General features: G+C 47.3%; 2 protein-coding genes across 2 annotated transcripts; both read right to left on the minus strand.

The window, feature by feature from the left end:
- Nucleotides 1-11,422: 11,422 nt before the first annotated feature.
- Nucleotides 11,423-12,893, minus strand: LOC123448094. The gene has a single exon (XM_045124863.1). The coding sequence runs from the start codon at nt 12,541-12,543 to the stop codon at nt 11,845-11,847; it is 699 nt and encodes a 232-aa protein (XP_044980798.1). The 5' UTR covers nt 12,544-12,893; the 3' UTR covers nt 11,423-11,844.
- A 2,345-nt stretch (nt 12,894-15,238) lies between these two features.
- Nucleotides 15,239-18,859, minus strand: LOC123448095 (cyclin-dependent kinase B1-1-like). The gene is made up of 7 exons (XM_045124864.1): nt 18,351-18,859; nt 17,639-17,700; nt 17,424-17,535; nt 17,215-17,308; nt 16,577-16,646; nt 16,037-16,175; nt 15,239-15,692 (listed from the first exon to the last, which is right to left on the minus strand). The coding sequence occupies exons 1-7, from the start codon at nt 18,708-18,710 to the stop codon at nt 15,600-15,602; spliced, it is 930 nt and encodes a 309-aa protein (XP_044980799.1). The 5' UTR covers nt 18,711-18,859; the 3' UTR covers nt 15,239-15,599.
- Between the last annotated feature and the right edge of the window lie 5,135 nt (nt 18,860-23,994).

The raw sequence follows: 23,994 nt of genomic DNA on the forward strand, positions 1-23,994 counted from the left end.
CATCCCAACCTTTGATATTTGGATCAGTTTGGCAGGCCCACGGTAGATAGAAAACTTGTGTCGCCTGTTGAGCCGTAATATAGACATCGGGAACATCTAAGTGGGTGTTTTGGTTGATTTCGACTAGTCCTATATGTTCATGAGTCCTTCTAGTCTCCCTCGGCTCAAACCAATAACATTTGAAGACTACGACGGTCGGTGGGTTTTCACCATAGAATAGAAGTTCATAAATTGCTTCAACTCTTCCATAATACTCGGTGTCTCCTTCGCCGATAGCAGAGATACAACAATTTGTAGTCTTTAGGTCGGGCATAGATAGCTCTTTGCCAAAGGTACGAAAGTGATACCCGTTGATGTTGTATTTGTCAAATGAACGGACCTTATAGTCAAAACCATTAGCGACTTGTCTCAACTCGGCGTCCATAGACTCTGCATCAGCCTACAAGTTTAATACGAAAGAATGGATGCATTAGCCGCAAATTAGGCCAAGAAATCAAATGGGCCCTTAATGGAATTAATTACCCTTTGTTTGAACCAAGAGATGAAACCGGGATAGTCGCCTCCATGCTTTGCGAGAAGCTCATACTCTTCGACGGAATCCTTTTTGATGACCGCTCCATCAGAGAATTCGGTGACGTATCGACTATATCAAATATCCGGGAATAAGAGTAGTTCAAAGCAATTAGAAGTTGTGGAACAATAATTTACCGAGAACTTACTCGATGTACGGCCGCACTTCTGTTAGGTTGGTGAAGATATACAATGAAATGGTCCGCCATTCTTCGACATCCAACGATTTCCCTTTCAAAGCACCACATGGTGGGAGCTTACCTTTGAATAGGCTGAGGTTGGATCGAACTTTTTTTGGATCGCCGTCATTGTACCGAGGCTTCGGGTTATGCAAATGATGATTTTTGGCTTCGTAGTGTGCTATCATGAAGTTTGCGCCTCCTCGGTAATGAATGCCTCGGCCATCGATGCTTCAATTCTACGTTTATTTTTACACTTAGCTCGAAGCGTCTTCTGCATCCTCTCAGTTGAGTAGCACCATCGATTTTGAACGGGCCCCCCATTCTTTCCTCGGTCAGGAGATGCAAAATCAAATGTTGCATTGGATTAAAGAAGCCCGGTGGAAAGATCTTTTCTAATTTGCAAATCAACTCCGGCGCCAACTCTTCCATTTCATCTAGCACACCAGGCGATAGTTCTTTCGCACAAAGAGAACGGAAGAAATAGCTCAGCTCTGCCAGTACTAGCCATTCATCCTCACGGATAAAGCCACGCAACATCACCGGCATTACCCGCTCAATCCATATGTGCCAATCATGACTCTTGAGACCAAATATTTTCAATTTCTCAAGACTCGCTCCCCTCTTTAGATTCGCAGCATACCCATCGGGGAACATCAACCGCATTTTCACCCACAATAGCATTTCGCTCATAGTTGTCTTTTCAAGATTGAACCATGCCTTTGGCTTCGCTATGCTTTGCTTTCCTTTCCGTTGTCGCAAGTTTTGCAACGGTCTATCACATAGAGCCTCCAGGTCGATTCTAGCCTTAGGATTATCTTTTGACTTCCCCTCTATGCCAAACAATGTACCAAAAATGGCCTCCGCAATATTCTTTTCAGTGTGCATCACGTCGATGTTGTGTGGGCAAAGGAGGTCTTTGAAGTAAGGCAGATCCCATAAGCATGACTTGTGAGTCCAGGCGTGTTCCGTATTATACCCTTTGAAGTATCCTGGACGCAAAGGATCAGGCTCGAGAGCGTTTAACTGATCAAGGGTCTGTTGGCCTGTCAACGCAGCTGCTGCAGTGTTTTTGACAACTCTACCTTTGATGAAATTCTTCTTGTCTTTTCTGAACTTATGGTCAGGATCCAGGAATTGTCTATGCATGTCGAAGCAAGAATACTTTCGACCAGCCTGCAGCCAACGGAACTAAAGAGCTGCCTTGCATGTGGTGCACGAGAACCTTCCATGCACACACCAGCGAGCGAATAGCGCAAACGCCAGATAATCATGCGTCGAGTACATGTACCACACATGCATTTTGAAATTTGTTTTGGTAGCCGCGTCATAGGTCTTGATCCCATTATCCCAGGCTTCTTGCAACTCATCCTTAAGCGGCTACATGTACACATTCATATTCTTCCCCGGATAGTTGGGCCCTGGAATTATCAACGTCAGGAAAATGTTCTTTCTTTTCATAATCTCTCTGGGTGGCCGTCTCTTCGACCATGAAAAGACGTTGAAGTCTTGGTACGATTGGCAGATACCGAAGAACACTAATGGGGATTTTGGTCTGATTCTTCTCGCCCATACCGTTGTCTACCACAATATACCTGGAAGAATTGCAAATGGGGCAATAGTTCAAGGCCGCATACTCAAGCCTAAATAAGGCACATCCATTCTCACGGGAATGTATATTCTCATAGGGCATCTTAAGTACACGGAGGATTTTCTCTGACTGGTACAGGTTTGCAGGCAGTACATGGCCTTTGGGTAGAAAGCGTCCAAATATCATCATCATCGCGTCGTAGCATTCTCTGCCTAGGTTGAATTGAGCCCTCAGAGCCATTACTTGCGCGATGGCATCCAGCTGACAAAGCTCAGTCTGCTCGTGGAGAGGACGTTTTGAAGACTCCAACATTTCATAGAAGGCCTTTGCAGATTCCTCCATCTCATCGTCCGAATCCCGAGCATCATCAAAGTCTTGCACCATGTCTTCAATCCCGGTACCATGCTTGTCGGTGCGACGATGAATCACCTCAGCTCTGGCACGTTGGTCAGACTCACCATGAAAAGTCCACACCGTATAATTAGGCGTAAAACCCCACTTCTACAGGTGTTTACCCATTTCAAACTCAGTCTGCTTTTTTCAGTTGTCGCGGTTGGGACAGGGGCACCATGTTTTTTGCTGGCCATTTGCAAATGCGGCTCTCACAAACCCCCTGATTTTTGTTAACGATTCATGGGTCATGTCTTTCTGACTAGGATGACCAGTGTACATCCAAGCACGATCACTCATGTTGCCTAGCTACCTATGGGGGCACAAGAAATAAATATATAATTCATCATCTATATTCATACACTAATCAAGTTTGTCAGTTTTATTACGTCCATGCAACCTACACGCTAATAGGTAAAGATAGGTCCTAATCCCACCCGAGTATGTGTAGATTGTGTTCGTTTTCCCATGCTCTGCTCCAGATGCGACGCAGAATTTCGGCAGCACCTCCCCGTTGTTCTCCTGATACACGTCTCGGCAATAAGCAGAGAGAATGTGTACCCGGAGAACAACAGGGAGGCACTGACGAAATTCTGCATCGGATCCAGAGCACGGCATACGGGAAAATGAACCCAATCTACACATACTCTGGTTGTCCATGGATAATGTTGGACAATTCCAAAGGCTGGCGGTTATAAATATATAAAGAAATGCATATTTATAGATGTCGCCCTTTCGAACGGGAGACACATACTGGTCACGCATGCTCATGATTGAAGAAACCTATAGCTAGCAAGCTTCATTGGCACAAAGTCCGGGACAGAGCAAATTAAGGGGGTAGGAGGAGAAGTCATTTGTGCTCACCAACAAACGCAAGGGCGGAGCTCGTCCAACGCACGTGGAGGTCGTCGAACAACTGCACATTGAAATTCACACGATCAACACAAATACGATGTTTTTATAATTAACATAACTATGTGACCTAACTCATAACTATGTTGGTCAGTGTCGTCGGGGGTCGAGGGTCACTGGCGTTGGGGGTTGGGGTCTTTTCGGTCAACAAGAGGCTGAAGAGGTGTCGGGGCTCGGGAGTTGGGGGTCAGTGGCGTCGGGGTCGGGGTAGGGGGTCGGGGTCGAGGGTGAGTGGCGTCGGGGGTTGTTGAGAATATTATGGTTGACAGGGATGTTTCAAAATTTCATTGTTTTGTCCGGTGGAAGCACACACACCACAACATAGTGCACCGGTTAATTTGACCTCCCACTAATTAACTAACCTACAGAATTTACCACTAAGTAACTAAACAAGAATCTAGCTACCACTAATTAACAAAAACATAATCTGCCACTAAACTACCTACTAAATCTACTAATTAACAGAATCTACCACTAGTCAACACTCGGTCACATTTTGGCAACTGATGAAAGAGGAGCTGGGCGTGATGGTGGCTAGTCCACCGGTTAATTTGACCTCCCAGAAGGCTCTCTCATCTTGGTTGCTTGAATGGTCGCTGCCGCTGCTGACCATGAGAAGGAGCTCATGCTACAGGCTACTTAAGGGCTATGGCTCGCCAGAAACAACACAAGGGAGGGGCGGAAGCTGCAGCAGCCACATGAAATAATAGATTCTCTGAAGGTGCAACTGTCAGATTGGAAAGCAGCGAACGAGACAAGGGTGTCACAGCCGGAGCCAAAAACCATCCAAAAATAAACTCCGATGGCGCGGTCTCGAAGCAAGGAACAAACGGTGGTGGTGGGGCAGTATTCTGGGATCATAATGCGATGTTCTTGTCCGTAGCTAAACTACCTACAAAATCTACTAATTAACTAACTAAATATAACAACTAACTAAACTACCAACTAACTAAACAGAATGTACCAACTAACTAAACTACCACTAAACCTACTAATTAACTAACCTACAAACTAACAACTAACACGAACAAGATCCAAAATTTGAATGGGCATTACCACTAACAACTAACCTAACTAACCTAATTAACAGTAGGTAATTAACAACTAACCTAAGTAACAAATTATACGAAAAAGGAAAAAAAATAGGGACTCGCGGGAGGGTGCCGGCCGGGCGATGAGGATGGCGCAGGGAGGACAACCGTAGAGGAGGAGGGGGCACGGGGAGGAGGCAGTGCGAGGCAGCGGCGCGGGGCAGCGGTGTGGGGCAGCCAGGACGACGGCAGGCGGCGTGGGGCAGCCTGGACGCGGGGCAGCGGCGCGGGGCACCGGGACGTCGGCAAGCGGCGCAAGCAGCGACGCGGGGACCGGGACGTCGGCAGGCAGCGCGGAGCAGCGGGACGTCGACAGGCGGCGGCGCAGTGGGGGATTCGAGCACTGGGGTGGGCTATGTGGGAAGCGTCGGTTGGAGGGGGCGGGCATGAGTGTGTTTGGTGGGATGCACCTTCGCCGTCCGCCGAGCTCCCAGGCAGACGGCAAAGGCCCCCAGGGCACACGGCAAAGGTCCCGGGGGGAGGCATCGGGTGGGGGTTGGGTTGGTGGCCGCCGTCCCCTTTGTCATCCGTTGTGCTCCCAGGCGGACGGCAAAGGCCCCCCAGGCAGACGGCAAATGGGAAGGGTGGGTGGGGTCGGGTTTCGGCCGTTTGGGGGGGGGGGGCTTTGCCGTCTTCCCACACTTTGTCGTCCGCACAGGCCTTCTTTGTCGTCCGCCAGCGGACGACAAAGAGGTGGCCGACGGCAAAATAAACTTTTGCCATCAGCCACCTCTTTGTCGTCAGCACTGTGACAGCTGACGGCAAAGAGTACCTTTGCCATGTGTCAGCAGACGGCAAAGGCCACGCAGACGGCAAAATTTTGAATTCCAGTAGTGATACATGTTATTGATGTGTACCTTACCAGCGCTCGTAGTAGCTCCTGGGTATTTGATACCAGTGTTGTTGCTCACATTTGCAACTCAAAACAGGAGCTCCGGAATAAGCGGAGACTGGCAAAGGACGAGGTGACGATGCGCGTCGGGAATGGTTCCAAGGTCGATGTGATCGCCGTCGGCACGCTACCTCTACATCTACCTTCGGGGTTAGTTTTAAACCTCAATAATTGTTATTTAGTACCAGCTTTGAGCATGAACATTGTATCGGGATCTCGCTTGATGCGAGATGGCTACTCATTTAAATCTGAGAATAATGGTTGTTCTATTTATATGAGTGATATGTTTTATGGTCATGCTCCGCTGGTCCATGGTTTATTCTTGATGAATCTCGAACGTGATGTTACACATGTTCATAGTGTGAGTACCAAAATATGTAAGGTTGATAATGATAGTCCCACATACTTGTGGCACTGCCACCTTGGTCATACTGGTGTCAAGCGCATGAAGAAACTCCATACAGATGGACTTTTGGAGTCTCTTGATTTTGAATCATTTGACATATGCGAACCATGCCTCATGGGCAAGATGACCAAGACTCCGTTCTTCGAAACAATGGAGCGAGCAACCAACTTGCTGGAAATAATACATACTAATGTATGCGGTCCAATGAGCGTTGAGGCTCGCGGTGGCTATCGTTATGTTCTCACCCTCATTGATGACTTAAGCAGATATGGGTATGTCTACTTAATGAAACACAAGTCTGAAACCTTTGAAAGGTTCAAGGAATTTCAGAGTGAGGTAGAGAATCAACATGACAAGAAAATAAACTTCTTGCGATATGATCGCGGAGGAGAATATTTGAGTCACGAGTTTGTCACGCACTTAAAAAATGTGGAATTGTTTCACAACTCATGCCGCCTAGCACACCTCAGCATAACAGTGAGTCTGAACGTCGTAATCGCCCTTTGTTGGATATGGTACGATCTATGATGTCTCTTACTAATCTACCGCTATCATTTTGGGGATATGCATTGGAAACTGTCGCATTCACTTTAAATAGGGCACCGTCTAAATCCGTTGAGACGACACCGTATGAATTATGGTTTGTAAAGAAACCTATGATGTCGTTTCTGAAAGTTTGGGGCTGCGATGCTTATGTGAAGAAACTTCAACTTGAGAAGCTCGAACCCAAAGCGGAAAAATGTGTCTTCATAGGATACCCTAAGGAAACTACTGTGTATACCTTCTATCTTAGATCCGAAGGCAAAATCTTTGTTGCCAAGAACCGATCCTTTCTAGAGAAAGAGTTTCTCTCGAAAGAAGTAAGTGGGAGGAAAGTAGAACTTGATGAGTTAATTGTACCTCCTCTTGAACCGGAGAGTAGCGTAGCGCAGGAAAATGTTTCCTTGGAGCCTGCACCGACTAGAGAGGAAGTTAATGATGATGATCATGAATCTTCGGATCAAGTTGCTAGTGAACCTAGAAGGTCCACAAGTACACGTTTCGCACCAGAGTGGTACGGCAACCCTGTCATGGAAATCATGTTGTTGGACAACAGTGAACCTTGGAACTATGAAGAAGCAATGGCAGGCCCGGATTCCAACAAATGGCTTGAAGCCATGAAATACGAGATATGATCCATGTATGAGAACAAAGTATGGACTTTGGTGGACTTGCCCGATGATCAGCGAGCCATAGAAAATAAATGGATCTTTAAGAAGAAGACTGACGCGGATGGTAATGTGACCATCTATAAGGCTTTACCTGTCGCTAAGGGTTATCGACAAGTTCAAGGAATCGACTACAATGAGAATTTCTCACCCGCAGCGATGCTGAAGTCGGTCCAAATCATGTTAGCGGTTGCCGCATTTTATGAATATGAAATCTGGCAAATGGACGTCAAAACGGCATTCCTGAACGGCTTTCTTAAGGAAGAATTGTATATGATACAGCCAGAAGGTTTTGTCGATCCTAATAATGCTAACAAGGTATGCAAGCTCCAGCGCTCCATCTGTGGACTGGTGCAAGCATCTCGGAGTTGGAACATTCGCTTTGATGAGGTGATCAAAGCATTTGGGTTTGTACAGACTTATGGAGAAGCCTGTATTTACAAGGAAGTGAGTGGTAGCTCTGTAGCATTTCTCATATTATATGTGGATTACATATTGTTGATGGGAAATGATATAGAACTTTTGGAAAGCATAAAGGCCTATTTGAATAAGTGTTTTCCAATGAAGGACCTTGGAGAAGCTGCTTACATATTAGGCATCAAGATCTACAGAGATAGATCGAGACGCTCATTGGTCTTTCAAAAAACACATACCTTGACAAGATATTGAAGAAGTTCAATATGGATAAAGCCAAGAAGGGGTTCTTGCCTGTATTACAAGGTGTGAGGTTGAGCACAGCTCAACGCCCGACCACGACAGAAGATAGAGAAAAGATGAGTATCGTCCCTATGCTTCAGCCATAGGCTCTATTATGTATGACATGTTGTGTACGACACCTGATGTGAACCTTTCCATAAGTTTGGTAGGGAGGTACCAAAGTGATCAACGAGTGGATCACTAGACAGCGGTCAAGAATATCCTTAAATACCTAAAAAGGACTAAAGACATGTTTCTCGTTTATGGAGGAGCTCGTCGTAAAGGGTTACGTTGATGCTAGCTTCGACACATATCTGGATGACTCCAAGTCACAAACCAGATACACATATATTTTGAATGGTGGGGCAGCCAGCTGGTGCAGTTGCAAGCAAAGCGTCGTGGCGGCATCTACATGTGAAGCGGAGTACATAACTGCTTCGGAAGCAGCACATGAAGGAGTCTGGATGAAGGAGTTCATCACCGACCTAGGAGTGATTCCTAGTGCGTCGGGCCCGATGACTCTCTTCTGTGACAACACTGGAGCTATCGCCATTGCGAAGGAGCCCAGGTTTCACAAGAAGACCAAGCACGTCAAGCACCGCTTCAACTCCATTCATGGATACATCCACGATAGAGATATAGATATTTGTAAATTACATACGGATCTGAATGTTGCAGATCTGTTAACTAAACCTCTTCCACAAGCGAAACATGATCAACACCAGAACTCTATGGGTGTTTGATTCATCACAATGTAACTAGATTATTGACTCTAGTGCAAGTGGGAAACTGTTGGAAATATGCCCTGGAGGCGATAATAAAGTGGTTATTATTAAATTTCCTAGTTCATGATAATTGTCTATTATTCATGCTATAATTGTATTAACCGGAAATTGTAATACATGTGTGAATACATAGACCACAACATGTCCCTAGTGAGCCTCTAGTTGGCTAGCTCGTTGATCAATTGATGATCATGGTTTCCTGATCATGGACACTGGATGTGATTGATAACGGGATCACATCATTAGGAGAATGATGTGATGGACAAGACGCAATCCTAAGCATAGCACTAGATCGTATTGTTCGTCTGCTAAAGCTTTTCTAATGTCAAGTATCATTTCCTTAGAACATGAGATTGTGCAACTCCCGGATACCGTAGGAGTGCTTTGGGTGTATCAAACGTCACAACGTAACTGAGTGATTATAAAGGTGCACTACAGGTATCTCCGGAAATGTCTGTTGGGTTGGTACGAATCGAGACTGGGATTTGTCGCTCCGTGTGACGGAGAGGTATCTCTGGGCCCACTCGGTAATGCATCATCATAATGATCTCAATGTGACTAAGGAGTTAGTCACGGGATGATGTGTTATGGAACGAGTAAAGAGACTTGCATGTAACAAGATTAAACAAGGTATAGGGATACCGACGATCGAATCTCGGGCAAGTGTCATACCGGTAGACAAAGGTGCATACATGATTGATTGAATCCCCGACATCATGGTTCATCCGATGAGATCATCGTGGAACATGTGGGAGCCAACATGAGTATCCAGATCCCGCCGTTGGTTATTGACCGGAGAGTTGTCTAGGTCATGTCTGCATGGTTCCCAAACCCGTAGGGTCTACACACTTAAGGTTGGATGACACTAGAGTTGTAATGGGAATAATATGTGGTTATCGAAAGTTTTTCGGAGTCCCGGATGAGATCCCGGACGTCACGAGGAGCTACCGAATGGTATGGAGGTAAGGAATCATATATATGAAGTGGAGATTTGATCGCCGAAAATGTTTTGGGGATCATCGGTATTGTACGGGGACCACCGGAAGGGTTCCGGGGGTCCACCGGGAGGGGTCACCAGCCCCGAAGGGCCACGTGGGCCAAAAGTGGATTGGAACCAGCCCCTATATGGGCTGGTGCGCCACCCACGAGGGCCTAAGGCGCACAAGGAGGCAAGGGAGGCCAAACCCTTGGCTTTGGGGCTGCCTTGGGTGGCAAGCCACCCCCTAGGGCGCCGCCCCACCTCCATCTAGGGTTGCCGCACCTCTTAGGGTTTCCCTAGGGGTGGCGCACCCCCTCTCCCTCCCTCTTATATATAGTTTAGGATTTGGGAGGGCTGCACACACCTTTTACACCACCTCTTGGCGCAGCCCTACCTCTCCCTCTTCTCCTCCTCCGTGGTGCTTGGCGAAGCCCTACCGAAGAACTGCATAGCTCCACCGCCACCACGCCGTCATGCTGCCGGAGCTCTCCCTCAACTTCTGCTCTCTCTCCTTGCTGGATCAAGGTAAAGGAGACGTCGTCGGGCTGCACGTGTGTTAAACGCGGAGGCGCCGTTGTTCGGCGCTTAGATCGAAATCTTCCGCGATCTGAATTGTTGCGAGTACAACTCCATCAACCGCGTTCGTAGTAACGCTTCCGCTTAGCGATCTTCAAAGGTATGAAGATGCTCTATCCCTTGCTCGTTGCTAGTTTCTCCTAGATGCATCTTGGTGTAACGTAGGAATTTTTTTGAATTACTACTACATTCCCCAACACGCGCCACGCCTTCGGAACCTTGTAAGCTGATATGGACGTACACGACCGGAATCTAACCGATCCAGATATCCTGAGAAAATTCTTTGACGGCCGTTCTAGAACATGTCGATGGTCAGGTCAAGGAGGACCGGTCAAGCATGACATTGTCGTGATGCGAGAAAGCACGATGTCCACAAGCGGGACTAGATGACGGATCATGAGATCCACCAAACCAGCCACAAACCGGCCGACCACCTCCGACGGAGGAGGAAATCACCACCACCATAATCCTCATGATGCATGACACAACCAAGAAACCTCCGCGAACCGTCGCCGTAGCCGATGATAGAAAGCAGTTCGTGATGGCATCAGCCCGCCTTTGTTAGGATCGAGCCCACGCCGCCACCTCGTGCCTTCCCCACCGACTGCAACAGGGCTCCTGACGCTTTCCAGTTGCCGCTGCCCGCCATCACCTCCGCAAAGGACCCAGATGAGGCCACCGTCGTCTCAGATCCCGGATGTTAGAGGAGGTTTGCCGCCGCCGCGCCATTGGGCTTCTGCCCGACGACGTTGTTGACAACGGCGAAGGGAGGGGAGGCGCGGTAGGTCGAGAGGGAGGCCGGTGGTGGCCGTCCGGTGCGGCCGCACGTGGTCGGGAGGGTTTTCTCAAAAGGTATGGGTGTGTTATCAGCAGCTGTATACTTCAGTTTGATTCATTCGAATTCGTTTTCAGTTCGAGGGCTTGTAATTCCGTAGTGCACTAGCGCAGTTTGACTATCATACCGGTTGTGCTATCCACTGTTTGGATGGATCGAACGCCAGATATTTTGTTACTAGACTTGGTTGCTGGCGATTCCGCTGCATTCGTTAGGTAATGCGGAATAAAAAATCCGCGTAAAATAAGCCTTCCTGGAAAAAGAATGGGACCACCGTCAAAATAGGGATCGCCAATCCCTTGCAAGTTGCAATGAGGCCAGATGCGGTTTCTTTCACTGACTTGGCAAAACACCAGGCGACATCATCTTTGATCTTTTTCATGTGCGAATTACCAAGCCATCAGCACACCGTATGTATGACGATCAACGAACTACGCTACTACTGTACTATGTTCAAGTCGTCGCTTATCATCAGATCATGCATATATACATACAAAAATACAAATTCCCAATCTCGCACGTACGTTTAGAACGAACGCATCGATTTTGCGGGAATCCGCTGTTCAAATTCCAAATCCTCGATCGTATCCGGCGACCAAACCGTTGGAACGTGTAACCGCACACACCAAACCTCCCTGTGGCTGCACGTGGCGCCCCTCTTCACGGCCATGCCGCGCGCGGCGTCCACGGTCCACCCACCCAATCTTCTCCGGCGAGACCCATCGATCACCGGATCAGAGCTTGGTGCGGCTGTTGCACTGGTGGCTCTGGACGCGCATCTCCATGACGGCGAACACGAGCCTGCACTCGGAGAAGGCCACGGCGCTGCGCCTGAAGACGCCGAACAGCAGCACGGTGCCGGGGACCGTGGTGGAGGCGTCCAGCGGCAGCGCCCGGCTCTCCACGTCATCGGCCAGCTGCCTCGAGTCCCCGGCGGCGGCGAACCGGTCCGCCTCCAGCGTGAGCACGAGCCGGACCTCCGCGTCCCCGCCGCTCGGGACGGCGCCCGGGTCGATCTCGGCGTCCCCGACGTGGGCGCCGCGGTACGAGAGGTCGGCGTGGCCCCCGTCGGCGTAGGTGAAGGAGGCCGGGTTGGGGTTGTGGACGGACACCGTGATGAGGAGCGTGAGGTTGAGCCGGATGGACGGGGTCGGGAGGAGCGCGAAGCGCGGGGCGGCGCCCACGAACTGGGTGGACACGAGGCGGATGGTGGGGTCGCGGACGCGGAGGACGGTGAGGAAGAGAACGGCGAGGACGACGGCCAGGGCGAGCAGGACGGCCGTCGTGGCGATGAGGCAACGGCGCCGGCGCCGGCGCGCCTGGTGGTGGAGCGCGGGGGACGCCACGGGGGAGCTCGATTTCGATTTAGAGGACGGCGTGGGGGGCTTAGAGGACGCCATGGGGGAGCTCGGTTTCGATTTAGGGGACCCCATGCGATGCGACGCGATGGGATGGCCTAGGCAAGGCCGGGGAGGGAATTGTGACCAACTGTTGACGATGGACGGTGCCGTACGTGGACAGCACCGCACAGCCACGGCGTCGTGCCGTTGCGTCTGAATTGGTTAACAGGAACGAAACAAAACAAAAAGCTTCATACGTTGCCTGCTTGAAATTCCTTCAAATCTTAGTCATTTCTCTCGATCTTCTGATTATCATCCAGACATCTTTCATTCTTATCTTAGGGCTTCTTCTACGGTTCACCGAACGAGCCCCAAAATCTCCATGGATATGTCCATGGGGGGTGTCCACAAACATTTACTCGGGAGTCACCCTTGGCGCCCGGGTTACCTGAAAAAAATTAGATCGGGTAATTCAGGTATTTAAAATTCAGGTTATGAAAAAATGAAACCCGAACTATAACCAAGAAATACGACAATTTGGGTATCCAGAAATTCAGATTCGGGTTCGGTTTTTTTCAATTATCCGAATAGGAGTATCACTTCACCCCGTGTATAAAAGGCTACCCCCCCCCCTCCTCTCTCGTGTCGCCCCTCCCGTGGGCGACCCGGGAGCACATCAGCGCCTAGGACTCCCTCCCCTGCCGCCACTTCCCTCGCCGCCGCCAACGAGATCCACTCGGCAAAGCCTTGTGGTATTAGCGGCGGCGAGGATCTCAGCTCTAGGCGAGAGGGACGTGGAGCGGGGCCTCATCTCTTCAACGTGGTCAGGGCTCGCGGCGTCCTCTTCCCATGGCCCTTCCACGACGTGCTCGCAAGCAGGCATCCCCATGGCGTGAGCCCCCGGAGTTGGCGTTGGCCTTCGGTAGGACAGTGGTTGTGTTGCACCTGGTGACCAGGTTGCACACTGGCAAGGGCGTGGAAGCGCTTGGTGATGCCTCGGTTTGGCCCTAGCGATCTTCGTCCGCCGTGGCGCCTACTGTTTGACGTCAACCTCTTTGATCTGGCGCTGACGAGTTCCGGTCCTCACCGTTATAGATCCACACGGATTGGCGTATGTTGCTCCTGAATATCTAGATTGAAAAGGCTCTGGTCGCGTGCGCTCATATTATCAGCCATAACGGCTTCAAGATGGCGCGGCGCGAAGCTTCGCTTTCTTATAGGAGTCATGAGACATGTCTAAGTCAAGATTTTCATGGCACTGATAGAGGTGAAGAAAGTCATGGCGGCTGTAATTGGAGGTCTTGAAGCGTTGACCAAAAGGTATAGTGGATGCGATGAAGATTGTGTGCTAGGTGTTTTGGTGACTTGCAACAACGGCCTTGGCAAGCAGGGGCGGCAATGCTGGAGGTCGGCAATTTCGGTGGTGCTCCTCAAGTACTGAGTCTCATTCCCAAGATGAAAACTCAAGGTCTAACCTTCATTGGTTATACCTAATAATGGTCTTGTTGAAGGCATTGTTTTTGGGTGAACTCGGACTCTCTTCAGGGTGAAAACTCAAGGTCTTCGATCGGGCAACGATAACGGTTGTGCATTGTTTCCTTTTTGGAGGTGTTGCTTTTGAAGAACCTTTTTGTATACCGGGTGTTGTCTTCGGTGGTGGTTCGAGTGTTGTTGTTGCTAGGACTAATCACTATGGTGGGGCTTTTTTGTGTTTTTTTCTTTTTGACTGTGTGTATCCTTGATGTCCTGACATCTTGTTGATACAGAGGTCGGGTGTAATTGGTATCTTCGCGATATTAATATATTCTCTTTCTCGAAAAAGTAGTATAACTTCACATCACAGGAAGTCGTTAGACGGATGGATTACCGTTAGATGGATGGATTAGCGGGATGCTGCACTTGTGCATGCCATGAAGGCACCAGGGAGGCCGTCGAGCACGACACAGCGACCGAGTGGCCCAGCGACTGGTGATTTGACCTAGGTTTTACGGGAAAACGAGTAGCGAAGGCAGTTTTTGGGCGGGGCCTTCTTTATGGGTGGATCATTTTTACTTTTTTACTGAGCTGCCAAACAATTCGGTGTATTCCGGTAATTCGGAGATCGTGGCCTTTTACCCGAAATACCCAAATTAAATTCGGGTTTCCAAATTTGACACTCGATATAGTGATCGGGTTAGGGCTTTGGGTTTCGGGTTTTATGCCCACCGTAAGTCGGGAGCCAACCAGACAACCCTATTCCTTAAATAAGTCAAACAAAAGTTTTTCTAGCATGACAAAGGCAAAGCGGTGTGCAATTTTAGCATGACTTTTGCGGGAACCGGGCGAGCTTATAAAAATGACTTGTATTTTTTTTTGCAAACCAACCTATGGTTGAATGATTAAAAAGATGATAATATCTTCTATCCACTAGAGTTCAAGTACCAAACTTGATATTAGTGTTTGTATTTTTCTGAATTTATTTCAGGTCTTCCAACGATGTGCGCTTGGTTCGAGGAGACATTTCCGTCAAGTACGAAGACATCTGTGACAACTTAATCAATCTTAAGATGATGTGTCAGTTTAATCTCTTGAAGGTGCTCATAGGGTGTGCGTGTTTGAGTTCATAAGAATGAGTGTATGTAAGCGATTTCGATTATACTTCGCTAAAAAGAAAAGCTTGTAATTTTGGATATGCCCATTACAGAGTGCGCCCCTTAGCTGGCCAAACGTCCCCCTCATTTAGGAACGGAGGGAGTATTAGCTCCTGCCACAGACACACGCCTCTCACCACTTCGCAGCTCCAAATAACTTCACTCGTCGAAGCAACATTTTCTTGACAAATACTAGTAGGAGTACCTTATTATACTATACAAACAAGTCCGCAAATCCATCTCATCAAACAATTCCGTACAGAGCAAATAAAAAATCTTCTACATGATCTGAAGAACAAGCATCTTCAGCCGATACTTCTCAAGACAAATCACCTGCTGGAGGTTTAGGACATGGGGTTCACATGGTCATGGGAGCCAACTACTAGCAACACGGGGTTGCTGGGTGTAGGTTCAAGAAACATGGGTTGGTGCGTTTTCAGCATCGATCTTACGGCGGAGGAAGTTGGTGAGCAGTGCACACACACCAAGTTGAGAGAAATCACACGGTAGCTACAACAGCTAGAACTGAGACTTGTCGAGGCTGTTGAAGTAGGGATGCTCTAGCGCGGCTTTGGCTGAGATCCTGTTCGCCGGGTCAAACTGGAGCATTTTCTGCGAGAAAGAGACATGGAAATGTAAGGCCATAGCTAGATATACTTGATTTTGCCTTGGCGTAAGAATGGAAAACTGAACTCAAGTGCATCAAACTAATGTCCAGTGGAACTAACATCCTAATTGATAGAGGCGAAGTTGTCCCTGTCTTTCGATGAGATGGTGGCTATCGTTTTTGGTGGATGACAGGGAATGGATGGTTAAGCATAACGCCATAACTTGAATTTATTGAGTTGGAGAAACAGCAAGCAGTAATAATGAAGCTCAGTGCATGTTTAGTTTGACAGGCTAATGATTTTCCAGTAAAGAGAATGAAGGGTTAGCATTTAAGCTTTTTAGCGTACCGATAGCAGGTCAATTCCTTCTGTTTCCAGTGTTGGGACTGCACGCGTCATTCTTTGTGCTTTCCACTGAGGAAACTCGTGCCAGTCCCTCAGAGCAGTTACTCCAGGCCAATCCTCCTCGGTAGGAGTTCCCATCAGCCTGGTAAGGAGCAGTTTTAATTAACAGCTCAATGCGTGTACAATATAAATTGATAGGAGAAATATTAACTAATAAAATACGACATACAGTATTGTCGTACTGGTGCTAATTCGAATCAGAAGTTTTCATAATTGGAGCAAGGACTAACAAGGAACAGTTTGCTAAGGTCAGCATCTCAAATTGGGACAAGTTTTGTTACCGTTTCCAGATTATGGCCAGCATCACATCATGGAAAACCCGGCATGTTTTTCGTTTTCAACAGAACAGGACAATAAATAAGATTGTTCTGAAAGTACTAGCAGGATATTCCTCCAACTAAGAAAAGTAGTTTTATCATGATAAGTTGATAGATACATATTCTCAGTCCTCATGAGAAGCAGCAGAGAGAGAGAGAAAGAAACCTGAAAATGTGAAGCAGTTGCTGTAACTCAGAGTCACCAGGGAAAAGAGCCTGTTTTCTGACCATCTCGGCTGTACAGAATAGAGAGTACAAACATCAGATGGTGCGGACAGGGAGGGGGTCCAATCAAAAGGAGAAAACATGTCATCGTGTAAGTTAAGGAGAGCAAGGAAAAACTTAGGGAGTTAGGCAGAAATTCAAAAGCGTGAGGCTCATGTGAAATTGGAGCTTAATATTTTCGTAGTTGACTCTTAACTGCAATACTTCATACTTTAAAGGCTTTATAATTGCTGCTATGGTAATATCTTCGTTCAAGCAAATGCAACTTCCACTGATCTAAAGCATAAAACCACTCATCTACTATTTCATTATAAACAAGAGTGACCATCAATTCCCTAGTGTATTTTTGCTGTGATTGTACAGGCGTGCTTTCTGTTTCAGTACAATTATATGCCACAAAAAATACCTATGAAAACTTCTCTCAAATGTGAATCCAATGATGTATTTTTATGCACGAAACTTATATTTTGCTAGCTAAATCGGTGGTCAAAGTTAGGCTCAAAGTACGAGGGTGACTTGTATACCGGTCCAGATGCAGTATTCAATAACATAGGCCAAAATTAAGGAATATTGGCGTACCAAAGATGCATCCAATGGACCAAATATCAACACCAGTTGAGTAATGTGTTGCTCCAAGCAGTACTTCAGGAGCTCTGTACCAAAGTGTTACGATCTACAATACAAACATAGGGAACAGGACTGAGGAACATACTAAACCATGATGATGAATTCTGTCGAACTAGTGTTCACTGTCCAATTTAACAGATGAATAGATGAGTAAACAGTACTTCATGGGTGTAGCTTTTCATAGGAACAGTAAAAGCTCTACTTAACCCAAGATCTGCAATTTTCAGTATCATCTTCTCCTTGTCAACCAACAGATTTTGGGGCTTTAAATCCCTACGATATCAAAGAGGAACAATCACAAATCACATCTGCAACAGTTGCAATGTTGTATGGGCTGATAAGTACAGCAACATAAATCAGAAAACAAAGGTCTAACCGATGAAGGACACCATGTCCATGGCAGTGTGCAATTCCTTTGCATAACTGATACAAAAAGCTCTACAAGAAAGTAAAGAAAGTTGTCTATTAGCCTGAAACAGACCTATCATAATTAAAATGGACTCCAACATCTGCTATCCAATGAAAATTAACAATAGCATCCTCAAAATAAAGGCATGAAAATGAATTGATCCCAAAGCTACCAACAAAGTTAAGCTCTGGATTTGGAGGGGGCCCTAATCTGTACTTGAGTGTATGCAAAATACAGAATGCCAGCAGCAGTCAACATTGAGTTTCGACCATTATACTAGCACTTCTTAGTTCCTAATTTAGTCGCCTGCAACTAGGCTAGAGTAGTAGAGTTTGCATATTTTTTTACGAATCCAAATCAACTACAAACGCGTACAACCATATGATGTTCTGATTCCACATTTCATCGGCATTTAAAAGGGTTCAATGTTTTCAATTTTTTTCAATTTGTTGTCAGGATTGGTCATGTCAATTACGAATTAAAATTTGCAGTGTAGTTCGCTCTGATTGCGTATCAATGTTCCGCCCCTTTGCGATGCAAAACTAAGAATTCAGAATGGACATATAAGAGGAAGTGCCCAAGTCCTCAGATCGACGGATAGGAGACTCGGCCGACATAGAATCGGCGCAAAGCCAAGTGAGCAGAGCAAAGCAGCCACAAAACGAAGTAAATCCGCTACCTTGACGACATGTGTTGGGAGTGGCTTAGGGGCGGGCCCACGGCGGTAGGCGTCGACGAACTTCTTGAGGTCAGTGTCAAGGAACTCGAAGACGAGGTAGAGGACGGGCTTCCCTCCACCGCCGGCGCCGCCGCCCTTGGTAGTCTGCTCGACGGCGAGGAGGCGGACGACGTAGAGGGAGCTGGAGAGGAGGCGGAGGAGGGAGATCTCACGGAGCGCGGTGGGCGGGATCCCTTCGTCGTCCATCTCCAGGCGGGTCTTCTTGAGCGCCACCACCTGGCCCGTCGCCTTGTCCATCGCCTTATACACCTTGCCGTAGGTGCCCTCCCCGACCTTCTCCAGCTTCTCGTACTTCTCCATGGCGCTTCCGACGGTCCGAGTTCGGCGTCGTCCTCTCTCGATGCGGCCTGTGCGATGGGGGGCGGAGGGAGGAGGCGCAAACCCTAGGTGGATCTGGAAGTTTTGAAATGGGATGAGAGGGAAAAGGATGGAAAGAAATGGGTCAAGCGACTGTGCGTGGCAGGTGGCACACTGAACGAAAGTGACGAGTTGAAGATGGGCTGGGCCGCCGGGTGTTTCCCCAGAGCTGGCCAGACGGGCCCGCCCGGGCACAGTCCATGCTAATCGTGTCGTGTATAACACGGTCCATCAAGATTCGATTGATAAACATGTCATGTCACGTTGGCACACGTGTTATACATTCAAGCCCAAACGCGACTCTTTTGCTAACCGGGTCGGGCAATTGACATGTTAGACACGTAAGACCACGTGTTTTTTGGTCGGATGGCCTTTTTTTTTTAATGAAAACTGGACTTTCTTTCTCAAATAATGGTAAGATCATGTACAATAAAGGGGGAAATAAAATTCGGGATTGAGCTATACGTTTGCTTCTTGAAAAGAATGGATCACCTCAAACTTAGATAGTTCTCCTCCAAGAGTTTTACATTCACATATGACAGTTGCTTTCGGTCCAAAGCACTCCTTCTGATTGATTGCTTCAACATCATTTGAGCAGTCAGATTCAAACATCATTATACTACATCCCATATTAGCAGCCAAATAGAAGTTGTTTTGGATCGCCACCATTTCAACTATTTCAGCACTCCCATATTGGTCAGGTGGCTTGATTTTGTGTCATTTGTGACAATTTGTTGTTTTTAGGCTATATATGTATAAGAAATAAAAGCATGCATGTCGTGCCAGCCCATCCTCTAGGTCAGGCACGACACGCTAGTGGTTGTGCCTGCGTGCTAATGGGTTGGCCTAGTTGTCACGACACGGATGGCCAGGTATGCCCGCTAGGTGAGATGCTCGTTTCAACGAAATGGTGGCTGCGGTTCGAGACTGCATCATGGCGACATCTCACGGCAGTGTGTCCGTACCATAGTCAGATAGATGACCAATGAGTAGAACTGAGAAGAAAGATAAGATGTTCAGGTACGAGATAATGTGGGAGTCTCAAGAAAATTTATGACATTCATCAACAAGGCATGGAGCTCAACATAATCTCTTCTCCTCCTCTTGAGGCCTACATAAAGACAATGCAATCATCCACAAATAATAAATGGGAAATCCATGAAGTAACCCTTGTGGATGCAACATATCATGTTGCAGGTTACCATGTCGAAGGGAAGTTACGAAGTGGAGTTATGACGTTATACTCAATCTTGCATGTGAGTCGATGCACGCCACAAGACTAGAATATTATTCCACTACATGATTATATTGTAAGCTAGCCATGAGCTAAGAATGTTTGTATCGTAAAGCACTCGACTTCGATGTAAATACTACGACATGTCTGAGGGGTGCCAGGAAAATATGTCCCAATTGTCCTAAAGGAAGGTGTGCAATGCTTCATCCACCATTGGGTCCAGCTGTGTATCGATGGACGTCGTTTTATTGTCATCTATTGGATGCACTTGAAATTCGACTATTTCATCAGCTGGTTTAAATGACATAGATTTGGATGTCATCTTTATCGGCAGTTGTGTCCAGCACCGTTAACTCCTCAACCGCAAAGGCCTCGGCTAGGGTTTCTGAGGCGAACTTTGCCGTTTTATTCTTGACTCTATGTGCTCTGTCTCGGTTGCTTGCTATAGTGATCACGCCATTAGGTCACGCCATCTTGATCTTCATGTAGGCATAATGTGGGATGGCATAGAATTTTGTGAATGCATCACGGTCCAACAGAGCATGGTAACTACTTTGGAAGGGCATGATACGTCTCCAATGTATCTATAATTTTTTATTGTTCCATGTTGATATATTATCATTCTATAATACTTTTGGAGTATTTATTTACTAATTTATATTATTTTTTAGCACTAACCTATTGACCCAGTGCCAAGTGCCAATTGTTGTTTTCTGCATGTTTTTCACTTTCCAGGTTTTCAATACCAAATAAAGTCCAATTGACGTGAAACTTTTTGATGATTTTTTTCTGGGACAAAAGAATAGCAACAAGCATTAGAGGAAGTATGGGGTTGTGATAGTCTAGCTTATTAGGGATGATAGACTACTCATATCAATAAGGAATTCCTTCTTTTCCGGGAGCCCATTCGAACAGAACTCTCAAGTTAAACGTGCTCAGGTTGGAGTAGTTCTAGGATGGGTGACCGACCGGGAAGTTATCCCGGGTGCGCAAGAGTGAGGACAAAGTGCGTAGAAAAGACTAGTATTGATATGTGGGGCCAGTCTAGATCCCGCCAGGAGTAACGACCGTCGGCGGGTGTGTCCGGGGCGTTACAAGTTTGGTATCAGAGCCGACCCTCGCGGTTACACGGATGTTTGCGGACAGGTGTGCGGTCATGTTGTTCATGACGTTTGTGACCCGTCGTGGCACACGACATGGTACATGTACTGACTGGATGCACAGACGTTCGTACCAAGAGGGAACGCTCATGTGGCCCGACGAGGATGTCGGTTCCTCTGAGTGGTGGTGTATGTGATAGTCTGGCTTATTAGGGATGATAGACTACTCATATCAATAAGGAATTCCTTCTTTTTCGGGAGCCCATTCGAACAGAACTCTTAGGTTAAGCGTGCTCAGCTTGGAGTAGTTCTAGGATGGGTGACTGACCGGGAAGTTGATCCCGCGGGCGCATGAGTTGATACCAAATTTGTAGCGCCCAGGACACACCCGCCGGCGGTCGTTACTCCTGGCGGGACCTAGACTGGCCCCACATATCAATACTAGTCTTTTCTGCACACTTCGTCCTCACTCATGCGCACGCGGGATCAACTTCCCGGTCGGTCACCCATCCTAGAACTACTCCAAGCTGAGCACATTTAACTTGAGAGTTCTGTTCGAATGGGCTCCCGAAAAAGAAAGAATTCCTTATTGATATGAGTAGTCTATCATCCCTAATAAGCCAGACTATCATAGGGGTCCACACGAGGTCCCCACAACCCAACCCGGCGCGACCAGTGGGGTCTATTGGCTTGTGGGCCCCTCAAGGCCCTCCCGACTCTGTTCTTTGGCTTATAAATTCTCTTATACCCTAAAAACGTCAGAATGAGTCCCAAAACACTTTTTACATCACCGCAAGTCTCTATTCCGATGGGAGGCCATCTGGAGCTCCGTTCCAGCACCCTGTTCGATGGGGGATCGATCACGGAGGGCCTCTTCATCAACCTTGTTGTCCTCACGATGATGTGTGAGTAGTTCACCGCAGACCTATGAGTCCATGGCCAGTACCTAGATGGAAATATCTCTCTCTTGATCTTCAATACAATGATCATCGCATATTCGCTTTGATCCACATGATGTAATTCCTTTTGTGTCGTGTGTTTGTTGGGATCCGATGAATTGTGGGTTTATGTTTAGATTATTCATGATAAATATTTGATTTCCTCTGAATACTTATATGATTCTTATGTGCATTATTATGATAGCTTCATAATTCTCTCTGGTCTATTGAAATAGTTTGGCCAACTAGATTGATATTTCTTTGGTGAGAGAGGTGTGTTGTAGTAGGTTCAACCTAGCGAATTTCTATATCCCAGTGACAGAAGGGACAGGATGTGTCTTTGTGTTGCTGCAACTAAGGATAAAACAATGGGGTTTATTCACATTGCTTGAGTTTACTTTGTCTACGTCATGTCATTGTTCTCCATGCATTACTCTCCTTTACTTAATACTCTAGATGCATGCTCGATAGAATCCGATGAATGGAGTAATAGTAATAGGTGCAGGCAGGAGTTTGCCTATTTGTTTATGGACGTGATGCCTATATACACCTGATCATTGTCGTGAATATCGTATAACTATCCGCTTTTCTATCAATTGTCCAACAGTTATTTGTTTACCCACTATATGCTACTTTTCATTAGAGATGCCACTAGGGAAAACTATGGCCCAGGGTTTATTCACAACATATATAAAAAACCTTCAATACCTTGTTGCCATTTACTTGTTTTTATTTTTGTTGAGGAACGTTGCATGAGAAACAAAAAAATGTCCTACGCACACACAAGATCTATCCATGGTGATGACCATCTACGAGAGGAGAGATTGTATCTACATACCCTTGTAGATCGCTAAGAGGAAGCATATATAACACGGTTGATGTAGTCGAACATCTTCACGATCCAAATCGCAGTCTGTCCCGCGATCACGATCCGTCCCGCAATCCCATCACGATTCATCCTGATGTAGTGCCGAACGGACGGCACCTCCGCGTTCGGCACACGTACACCTCGATGACGATATCCACATTCTTGATCGATCAAGAGGGGCGGAGAGGTAGATGAGTTCTCTAACAGCCTAACGGCGTGGTGGTGATGGTGGTGGAGCTAATCTGGCACGGCTTCGCCGTGCACTACCGAACCTAATCTAGAGGAAGAACGAACTAAAAGGAGGGAGAGGGGATGCGCCTTAGATTGTGTGTTGGTTGCCCTCTCCCCATCTAGTATATATAGGAGCGAGGGGGGAGGGGTGGCGCCCTAGGGTTTCCCCTAGGGTAGGCCGGCCGCACCCAAGAGGAGGAGGAGTCCTCCTCCAAGTGGGATTGGTGGAGGCGCTAGGAGGACTCCTCCTCCCCTTCTGCACTATTTCGGCTGCATACGCCCATGAGGCTCACGGCCCAGCCCACTAGGGGCTGGTGCGCCACCTATTAGGCCTATGTGGCCTCCCGGGGTGGTTGGCCCCTCCCGGTACACTACCGAAAATACCCAAAACTTTTCCCGAGCCCAAATACCCTCTGCCTATATATCAACCTTCGTCTTTGGACCACTCCGTAACTCCTCCTGGCGTCCAGGATCTCATACGGGACTCCGAACAACCTTCGGTTACCAACATACATAACTCAACTATACCAAAACGTCACCGAACCTTAAGTGTGCAGACCCTGCGGGTTCGAGAACTATGCAGACATGACCGAGACACTCTCCAGTCAATAACCAATAGCGGGACCTGAATGCCCATATTGTCTCCTATATATTCTACGAAGATCTTTATCAGTCAAACCTCTATGCATTTAGTCCCGTACACTATTCCCTTTGTCCATCGGTATGTTACTTGCGTGAGATTAGATCGTCGGTATCTCTATACCTAGTTCAATCTCATTACCGACAAGTCTCTTTACTCGTTCCGTAATACAAAATCCCGTGACTAACTCTTTAGTCACATTGCTTGCAAGCTCAT

Source organism: Hordeum vulgare, chromosome 4H (assembly GCF_904849725.1).
Source record: "Hordeum vulgare subsp. vulgare chromosome 4H, MorexV3_pseudomolecules_assembly, whole genome shotgun sequence".
In the NCBI taxonomy this organism is placed as follows: Eukaryota; Viridiplantae; Streptophyta; class Magnoliopsida; order Poales; family Poaceae; genus Hordeum; species Hordeum vulgare.